The sequence below is a fragment of the Microtus ochrogaster genome, unplaced genomic scaffold (genome assembly GCF_000317375.1).
Source record: "Microtus ochrogaster isolate Prairie Vole_2 unplaced genomic scaffold, MicOch1.0 UNK174, whole genome shotgun sequence".
NCBI classification, from domain to species: domain Eukaryota; kingdom Metazoa; phylum Chordata; class Mammalia; order Rodentia; family Cricetidae; genus Microtus; species Microtus ochrogaster.
Genome location: NW_004949272.1, coordinates 89,617 through 100,038, shown reverse-complemented (window position 1 = coordinate 100,038; position 10,422 = coordinate 89,617). Strand labels below are relative to the sequence as shown.

Sequence of the window (10,422 nt, the reverse complement as noted above, 5' to 3'; positions counted from 1 at the left end):
AGGACAACGTTGTACATGAGAATCCCGATAGACCACCAGGTGGCGCTAGCTCCACACTTCTTTTCTGGTGCTGCCTAAGCTCCCCTTACTTCCTTGAAGTTCCTGTTTCAGGCAGAGGCTGAGGACAAGCTGAGCAGCAGCCTGGGTCTCTCTTCTTCTCCTGCATCTGACAGCAGTGAGTATGGGCGAGCAGGAACGACTTTCTAATAGTATAATTAGCATCACACACCTTATGGACTTACAATGCACACTCCTGTGACTTTGGGAATACTCAGAGGTATGCAAGCATATTTCCATAATCTATTCTGTTTATTTAATCCAGATATGTTTTCTCACAGCTTCTCTCGGCATTTTCAGTGTGTGTGCACGTGGAGTTGTGAGGAGCAGGGTGTGTTATGGGTAGATTCAATGTGTGTGGAGATCACAGGATAACGTTTTGAGAGTCAGTTCTTCTCTTCCAACTTGTTGAGGAGATCTCTCCTGTATTTTGTTCAGTGCTGCGAACTCCAGGGTAGCTGGCCCTTCAGCTTCCAGGAGATCTCTGTGTTGGGATGACAAAGGCATGCCACTGTAGTCCCCTTTTCATAGCGTTCTTGGATTGAACTCAGATGGTCAATCCTGTGCAGGCAGCACATTTACCTGCAGAAACCTCTTACTTGACCCTGGGTGGTTCTCAGAGCCCTTTTCTTGGTATGTGGTTCAGAGGATCAAATCCAGAGCCTTGCACATGCTAGGCAAGTGCTCTTCCAGCCTGGTGGGATTTTAAATATAAAAGCATTTCATACACAAATGGGGCAATTTGAATTTTTCCTTTCCTGATTGTATCTCTCTTCCTCCTCTCTTTGTATTTTTCTGAGGATCCAAACAGTAAACAACAGTTGAGGGATGGTTGCTCCTGGCTCTATCCTGTATTTAGAGGAACTGATTTAAGTTATTCCCTATTCAGTATATTTGTTTGCTAGGATTACCACAGTGTCCTTTATTGTGTGCAGGAATGAGCTTTCTCTTCCTGGTTTGTTCTGAGCTGTGATCAAGGATAAGTTTAGTTTTACAAAGACTTCCTCCATCTATTGAGATTATATCATACTTATCCTGGATCATGTTATGTGCTAAATTTCTTTTACTAATTTGCATATGCTGGACCATGCTTCAAAAACACAGTGTTCTTTTATCATGTGTTTCTGTGCTTTCTATCACTGTTGACTTTTACTACAATTCATTATGATCTGATAGGATATAAGAAATTACCTTTTGGATTTGTTAAAAGTTTGTGATGGAGTGTTCCAACTATTAATATGTAGTTATATTTATTTTTCCTAACATTGACTGGATGTCTGTTTTGTTAGGTAAGAGTACAGATTTCCACTGTTTGCTTAAAATGCCATTTTTCATCATTTCTCTTTCAGTCTTCATATGCGTGACATCTGGGGTTAGCAGTGGCAAAGACTGTACAGGTTTTTCTTTATTACTCTTGAATAAAGAGGAATGCAATAACTTATTAACCTTGTATTTGAAGCTCTTGTATTTTATCTTTCAGTTAATTTATTTTGCATGGTGGTGGTTTTTACTGAGATTTTAAAAGTTTATCTGCAAACTATTCCAAGATTTGCGTTTTTTAAAGTTTCTCATTCATATTCTGTATTTCTTTGCTTATTTCCTTCAGTTTTCCATCTTTCTGAAGTTGTAATAATTTTTAAGTAAACCTTTGAATAATTTTTTCAGCATTCTATCCAATTAAATGCCTTTTGATTCGCTTGCTGACAAGTTATGATCTTTTGAGAAAGTTTTACTTCCTACATTCTTGTGTTTTGTTGTGGTTTGTGCACCCGTGGGAGTGAATATTGTTTGCACACTGATGTGAGGATTTGTACAGTCTTTGCCACTGCTAACCCCAGATGCCTTTGTGCCTGTGGTCCAGGTAGGACTTCTGTTTGTAGGTTTCTCTAAACAAAGTCATGTCTACCAGATGCTTTGTGAGAAGTGTCGATGGCAAACAGAGTATGGAGGCCCACAATGGAGAAAGATCCTGGGATCAAAGCTGTTCGCCTAAGCATTTTCAGATCCTACCCAGCAATAAACCACATACAATAAAGAAGAAGCTGTGGAAATTCAGTAATCTTTTTACTCAGGTTCAAAGTTCTCAGCCCCTGTCTGCTGCACGCAAATTGTACCACGAGTCAGTTTCAGAAACCAAAGTATCTGCCAGGCACCTGCTCAGAACTCTGAGGCTCATCAGTCATCCATAGGGAGCCAGGGCTGTTTGTCCTCATGCCTCCACAGCCTGAGCTCCTATTGTGTTTGCCAGTCACTCACACATCCATTACTGTGGCCTATGAATACCTACCAACCAGTGCATCCCAGAGCACCATGGCTTGTGCTTGATGATTTTGGTTCCCTACCAGATCTCAAACTCAGAGAATAGAATCTCCTGGTTTCTGGCACTTTGAGAAGGACTGTGTTGGTCACGGGCTGTGCCCATCTGTGTTCCTCTGTATTATACAGGACAGGAGGTGTGCCTTGTCTTGAATGACTCCATTTATACAGCAGTAATTTGCCTCATTTTGGAAGTAAATTCTGAGGCAAAATAACTCTGTACCTTATATGTATAAGTGTCCAGCACAGACAGTAAAGCCTATGCTGATAAGTAACTCATTAATACAAACAATTTTTCCTACCTATAAAAATATCAGGCCAACAACACTTAGACCCATGATTGTTTGGAACCATCCTATTGCGCTTGTTTGATACACCAGAGCTATATTGAAGATGATATTGTAGTGATGGGAGTGGCCGGCTTAGCTAGCTTAGCTCCAGAATAATTACACGAAAACTGTATTCATTTAAATACTGCCTGGCCCATTAGTTCCAGCCTCTTATTGGCTAATTCCACATCTTGTTTTAACCCATATTTAGTAATCTGTGTAGCACCACGAGATGGTGGCTTATCGGAAAAGATCTTAACCTGCGTCCATCTCAGAGAGGAGATCTATGGCGCGTGACTCACTTCCCTTCTTCCCAGCATTCTGTTCTGTCTACTCCATCCACCTATGTTCTGACCTATCAGGCAAAGCAGTTTCTTTATTAATTAACCAATGAAAGCAACGCATGGAAAGAAGACCCACCTACATCATGGTATTTTAAACTATTTCCTAAGTTGAGTTCACTGAAGGCCTTACTTTAAAGCAGACATCAATAACTTGTGAAATGAGACAATTACATTTAATTTGTATTGTTTTTCTTTAAAGTCTTAAACTGCTTAGTAAATCCCTGTCACTTTAAAATCCATGTCTTCCTAGATTACAACATACCCATTAAAGCAATGATGATGTCATTATTAGCAGTTCATCTTGCTGGCTGTCCAAAATTGCCTAATAACTGGAGGTACAATCTGAAAATAGCCAAAAATTTGTTTGTCCCATTTTCTGTACAAGTCCAACAAATTATGATAGTTGGAAAAATCTCTCTCTCTCTCTCATACACACACACACACACACACACACACACACACACACACACACACGGAGGAGATGTGGGAGTTGTGGTCATATATCTGCCTTTGAAATACATTATATCAAAATATACTTTTCAATCAAGACAAATGATCTGAGATTTTACTCTGCCATGAATACCATTGGTTAATAAAAAAAGCTGCTTTGGGCCTATTGCAGTACAGAATATGGAAAGGCAGGACTTCCAAACAGATAAAATGGTGTGGGAAGTCCTTCTGTATATGTGCTGCTTTTATTGTTTAAAGAATAAAACTTCTTTTGGCCAATGTCTTAACAGAGTAAAGCCAGGCAGGAAATTTGAACAGAGATGTAGAGAGAGAGTAGGCGGAGTCAGAGAGTCACCATGTAGCCACTGCCAGAGGAGACAAGTGGCAGAAACTTGCTAGTAGGGCACGACTTTGTGGTAATGCAAAGGTTAATAGAGATGGGTTGATTTAAGGTGTAAGGGCTAGCTAGAAATGTGCTTAAGCTATTGGCCAAACAGTATTGCAATTGGTACAAATTTCTGTATCATTATTTCAGGAGTCTGGGTGGCCAGGAAATGAACAAGCAGCCTCTGCTAACAGATTGATGCCAACATATGCCAACTAAATCCACTTAAAACCTTGAGGGAGTTTGGAAAGCAATTCTAGACACCCAAAAAGGACAAGAGTTTAATGCAGCTTCTTGATCTGTTTGTTGGAAGGAAGCAGGGATGTGACTCCTTTAAGAGGTTTCCTGATTTAGCTTCACCAGCAGAAAAGTACAGAGCTTTAAAAATGGTGGTTTCCTGGTTCACCAGCACGAATGATTCTGTCTCTTTTGAGAGGTCCAGATATGGAGCATTTAAATGGGGTTTGTGAGCAATGTGCTACTTGTTTAATGGCAACATAGACCCACCATTCTCTGTGTGCTTGAAAATGAGGTTGTGTTCATGGCTCTCAGAAGCAGTGAACATGCCTCTGCCATGTTGGACTGGGCAGAGAAAGAAAGCAGGACCACAGAGTTGGCCTAGCCACACCTGCTTATCATAAAAAAATCCACTCCTAGTCAAAAAATAATTGCAGATATGCAATAAAGACAGATTCATGTGGAAAGGTCCTGTAAATAGGTCTCAGTGTTGGAAAAATGTATGTAGGCTTGAAAGATAGAGGAAAAATAGTATAGACAGTTATAATATAAAAGAGTATAGACAGTCATAGATTAAAGGGTTAAAGATAAAAAATAAATATTAAAGCTCTAGAAAAAGTAATAAAGTAAAATAAACTACAGAAATATGGAAAATGTGTAGAGAGTCTAGATTATGTATATTATTGTGTTTCTTTATTTTTTTTACTATGAATAAGCTAAGTACAGAGAGACATTTCATTGTGTGGACAGCTAAGCTAAGCCAGCAAAGGTATTTTAAAGACAGATTGACTTCAAAATTGAGGTGTAAGGATATGTTGCTTTGGAAAAGAGGTTTTGTTTTGTTTCTACAGAAGATGAGAAACTGTCTTCTTTCCAGACTAACATGGTTTGATGGACCAAGATCCCCCAAAGGGTCACCATGAACACCCAAAATTACTTTGCCCAATAAAAAGCAGGAAGCAGTTTGGAGAAAACTGTGCCTAAATTCCCTAAATGATTGTTTATAAATGTTTGTTTACATTTAAAGAGAGCTATGATATAGATTTGCATACTTTGCATTGGTATGAATTTTAGTCTATTTTTACGAATTTAAGGTAAATGTATGTTTCTGCACTTGATTAAGGTATTGTGTTTGTGATGCTCATTTAAAAATTTAATGATAATTAAGAAATAAAGGTTAATAGATAGTCATCTATAATAGTCAAGCTTGTAGTCATGTTAGGTTTTCTAGATATATAGAGATATATTTCAGTTAGGTATTCTTCAACTCTTTCAGAGACTAACAGAATATGGCATTAAAATGTTTTAAAAACTTAGGACTTTTCATGAAAATAAGATACATTTGCAAAAAAAATAAAAAAAAAGATACATTTGCTCTTGGTAGCACCAATCTACTTCACAGGATGGTAGGCATCAAAGAGTTTCCTTATGGAGCTGATTAGCCATTTGGACAAGAAACTGTGATTGGACTGATTGATGGTATGCTGTATGATCTAGACATGCAGGATCCACAGAAAAATGACTCCTGAACTTGCCTAAAGGTGAGACAGTCCTTCAGGTCTCCTGCTTCATGAAACAGTCTGCCAGACGTTCTGCAGGACACAGAAGAAAATTATTGACAAACTGTCAATTTAAATGTAACTGTCTGTGAAATTTCATGCTTCATGGAAAATTCTGCCAGACGCTATGGGCCTGTAGGCTGAAAATGGATGCTCCAATGTTACAGAAGAACTTTGAGTGACTGCCCAGGCAGTAAGATTTCTGTCAATTCAAGAGTTTTGGAAGTTGCTTACAATGCACTACGTGTTTATTAGGTAATATTATATCTTTCTGGAGTCTTTGATGGAGTTGAAGAATAAATAGTCATAATTATAGTTTACCTTAGTTATGATAAAAAATAAAGCAGATATAACTGTAATTCTTGCTATTACAATTGTAATTCTTGTAATTATAATTATAATATTTATATTCTGGTAATTTTGTAATTTTACTATATTAAAGTTAAAATTTTCTTTTTTACATAGACAGAAAAGGCAAGGTGTTGTGGAATTCCCCTCTCTTTGCTGTGAATACCCTTGAGCCTATTGAAGCTTCTTTGAGCCTATTGAAGCACAGAATAAGGCAAGATGGGAATTCCAAGCAAATAGAAGGAAAAATTAGGCACTCAGGGAGATACCATGTAGCCACCAAAGGAGTAAGACACCCATGCACAGATACTGATAAACCATGAGCCTCATGGTAAAATATAAAATAATAGAGATGGGTTAATTTAAGGTGTAAGAGCTAGCTAGAAATATGTTTAAGCTATTGGCCAAACTGTATTGTAATCAATATAGTTTCTATGTGATTATTTCAGGTTTGGGTGGCCAGGAAAGATCAAGCAGCCTCTGGCTACAGACAAATCTGCCCCCTCATCTGTTTCCTTCTTCCTTTATGAATTATGAATAATATTTATGCTCTACTCCTTAGAGCTCATTTGTTTCTTAGGAATTTGGTATCTAAGGGGAGTCTATATCCTCATGTCTGCTTCTCATTGGGTCTTTAGGTAATCACAGCCAATGTGCTGTTCATCAGGAAGGGATCTGTTTGTGATTACACAGATTAAAACAATCCTTAAGTGTGCTGTGTTATCCAATAATAATGTTTGTGTGGGCTATCATATACAATTTCTGTTCCTTCTACAGGAAGGAAGAACCTCTGGAGATGTCTTCCAATATTGACCCTGTTGCAATACCAATGATAGAAAGAAATCCCAATGACCTTCCTGGAATGGACACCAGTGACCAGAACATATTGAATGGAAAGGCTGTGCTAAGTTTTCATAACATCAGCTATCAAGAAACAGTGCAAAGTGGTTTTGCATTTTGTAAAAAAACATGTGTGATAGAAAGACTATCAAATATCAGGTATGTGCATGAACTAAATAGATCAGTATATTGAACTATTTTTGAACAAACATAAACTTTTTTATTATTAATAATCTCTGTATTGTTATGTGTTTGTGTATGTGTATATATCTGCTTATGTGTTTGTATAAGTGTGTATGTGTTCAGACATAAGATGTGTGTATGCTATGACACATATATGGCACAAGTACATCACAGGGCAACCTTGAGCATTGGTGTTCACCTTCAACCATGTTGCAGACAGAATATCTCATTGTTCACTGATGGTTATGTCAGGATATCAGTCTGTTAAGTGTCCTTGGATTTTCCTGTTTCTGTCTCTAATTTCTTTTAGAGCATGGAGTTACAGATGCCCACCATTCTGCCCAAGTTTATATGGATTCTGGGGCATAACATAGGTCCTCCCCCTCCCTCAGCAAGTGCTTCATGCAACACAACATTCACCAGCTTCACCTTGTCACACTTACAGATAGATTCATAATCACAGTAAAATTACTAAGGTGGAGATTAAAAGAACAACATAATGGATCGATGACATAAAATTTGGTTCTTTGACAATACAAACACGCTTGATAAACCCATAGGCATTTTATGAAAAAACCCACAAGACATTATTTTAATTCTACAATTTGATATGAAAACATAATAACAAAGACACACAATTAAATTCAAAGTAGGATGAAAGAATATTGAAAATTCAATTCCTAGAAATTTAATTCATAAAAGAATTATGTATACATCTGTACACATATCCTGTAACATGAGGGCTTGCTTGTTGAGGTTTCTGTCCTGCCCAGTTCCCACAGCTGACAAGTCCCAAAGAAATCACACAGAGGACTATATTAATGGTAAACTGATTGGCCTATTATCTCAGGTTTTGTATTAGCTCTTATAACTTATATTAACCCATTATTCTTATATATGTTAGCCACATGGCTCAGTACCCTTTTCAGTGGGGTAGGTCACATCCTTCTTCTCCTGTTGTCTGGGCAGAACTCCAAGAAGAGCTTCCTTCTTCCCAGAATACTCCTGTTCTCATTGCCCTGCCTCAACTTCCTGTCTGGATGTCCTACCTATTCTTCCTGCTTGGTTACTGGCCAATCAGCATTTATTTAAAGCATGATTGACAGAATACAGAATTGTCCCACACCAACATCCCCTCTCTAAACTGAACTGAGCATTTAGAACAGGCTGACTGGGTTAGTTACCAGTGATGAGATGGAAGCAATGAGGATGTCCCCAAAACACAAAGTCCAGGTCCTCAATTATTTGCTCAAAATTCATTAAGTGTTGAAAAGAACAAAAAACAACATTTCACACTTTGTTCCATGACATAGAGAAGCCATGTTTCCAACCAATTCTGAGGACAGAACACATATCTAAGATTTTCCCACACAGTCTGCATAGACTCTTCCCCCCCCCCACCCCAACCATCGCAGCTGTTCTTGGGCATTAGTTGTTTCTGCTCCTCTGCCTACAACTTCCATCATTTTCTTACTAAGAGGGGAATGGGTAGGGCAAAGGATTGACACATTGTCTGGAAATGAGATAACAATTGGGAATGTAGCTATGTTTCTATAAGACTATCCTTTTTTTGCAATCTGGATATTCACCACTCTGAATCAATCAATTTCCAAACACAGCTTGTGTTTGTGCTGCACCAATACATCAATAAATAATGTCCTCTACATGAGAAATGTCTCCCAAATCTAAACTGAGGGGATGTGAATCTCTTTATCAGGAAAGGAAATCATCATTTTGTGAGCATGTATTAGATTTTACATTTTTATTAACTTTGTTTTTGTGTGATTTTTGTTTGTTTGTGGGTTTGTTTATTTTTCTTTTTCAATTTGTTTGCTTGTTTTTTTGGTGGGTTGTTTGGTTTTTTTTTTTGAGTGTTAGACTTGGCAATACTATCCTATTGATAGTGCTTCTTTATAGTCTTTGAGTTTCTACTTAGGATGCATTGATTTTTTTGATTCTATTTTAATAGTAACAACATGGCTATTGATATCCCATGAATCACTGGTTTCTTGTGATGAGGTCTACAAGACAGCAAGCAAGGCTATATAAAGACATTTCTCATCAAACTTTAGCAAGGAGCTGTTATATACTTGGCATATAAAGGCCATGTGTGTGATGGAGTCCTCCTGAGATCCTGCTAGTGGTTTCAAGGACACAGAACTGAGATGCACCATGTTTCAATAAAGACAAGGCCTTAAATAATAAACAACAGGGGTTTTGTGATATCTGAGGCATTTTTCTGATGAGTTTCCCCTAGCAATTTACATCTTTTACCAATAATAGACTTCTATTAATACTTCAATTTTATGAGTTTATAGTTTTATTACGTGTACAATTTCACCCAAATTAAACTGCATATTCAGTGTAGACCCTAAGCTTATATAACTTCTTTTTTAATAGAAAATCAACCAGTGTAATTTTGTGTTTACAGTGGGATCATGAAACCTGGCCTTAATGCAATTATGGGACCTCAAGATGGGAGCAGATCTTTGTGAGTATAATGGAAAGCATACACAAGCCCTTTGTATCCAGTTTCTGTGCTGTAAAAATAACTCTCATAGGAGTTATTGTAGTAATGCATGAGTGTATCTCTGTGTGTACATGTGAGTCTGGTCCCGTGTGCTGTGGATAACATGCAGGAGGGTTTATTCTAACTTTATATCAAGAGCAAAAAGTTTTACTAGGTCACTTTACTGATAAGAAATGATAGAATGATTGGCATGTGTTACTGTGACATATTATTATTTAATGTGATAAGATAGTGTAGTATGGAGTGAGCCGCCTATTGGTTCCTGGCTGCCCAGCCCCCAAATAATCATACAGAAACTATATTATTTAAAACACTGCTTGGCCCATTAGCTCTGGCTTTTTATTGGCTAACTCTTACAACTTAATTTAACCCATTTCTATTAATCTATGTATCACCATGTGGCTGTAACCTACCAGCTAAAGTTCCATCCATCTCTGGCATGGTTACTTGGCTTCTCTCTGACTCTGCCCTTCTTTCTCCCAGTATTCAGTCCTTTCTTCCCTGTATAGCGCTACTCTGCCCTGCCCTGGTTTACTATATGCTCAAAGCAGTTCTTTTTTTATTAATGGTAATCACAGAATACAGAGGAAAATTCCACATCAAGATAGTATTAAAATTAAGAAGATGAAGAAGAGTTTTGTGGAGATAAGAAAATATCACCAGCCTAATTCTCAAAATACACACATTGCCTGTTTGAGTTCCCAAGGTCAGATTACAGAGAGGGGTGGTCATGTAGATCATGTCTTACACTCACAATTCTGGGTTGTTTTACAGCACATAATGAACAGAAGACACAGAGAGAGAGAGAGAGAGAGAGAGAGAGAGAGAGAGAGAGAGAGAGAGA

The 10,422-nt window shown here is 37.8% G+C and overlaps 1 protein-coding gene across 1 annotated transcript in view; it reads left to right on the top strand.

Annotated features, from left to right (window-relative positions):
• Positions 1-234: 234 nt before the first annotated feature.
• Positions 235-10,422, top strand: part of LOC101993611 (ATP-binding cassette sub-family G member 3-like) — a 43,437-nt gene continuing 33,249 nt past the window's right edge. The window contains exons 1-3 of the mRNA XM_026778477.1: positions 235-277; positions 6,803-7,024; positions 9,480-9,539. Coding sequence (XP_026634278.1) covers positions 6,822-7,024; positions 9,480-9,539 — 263 coding nt within the window. The 5' untranslated portion in view covers positions 235-277; positions 6,803-6,821. The remainder of the gene's footprint in view (positions 278-6,802; positions 7,025-9,479; positions 9,540-10,422) is intronic.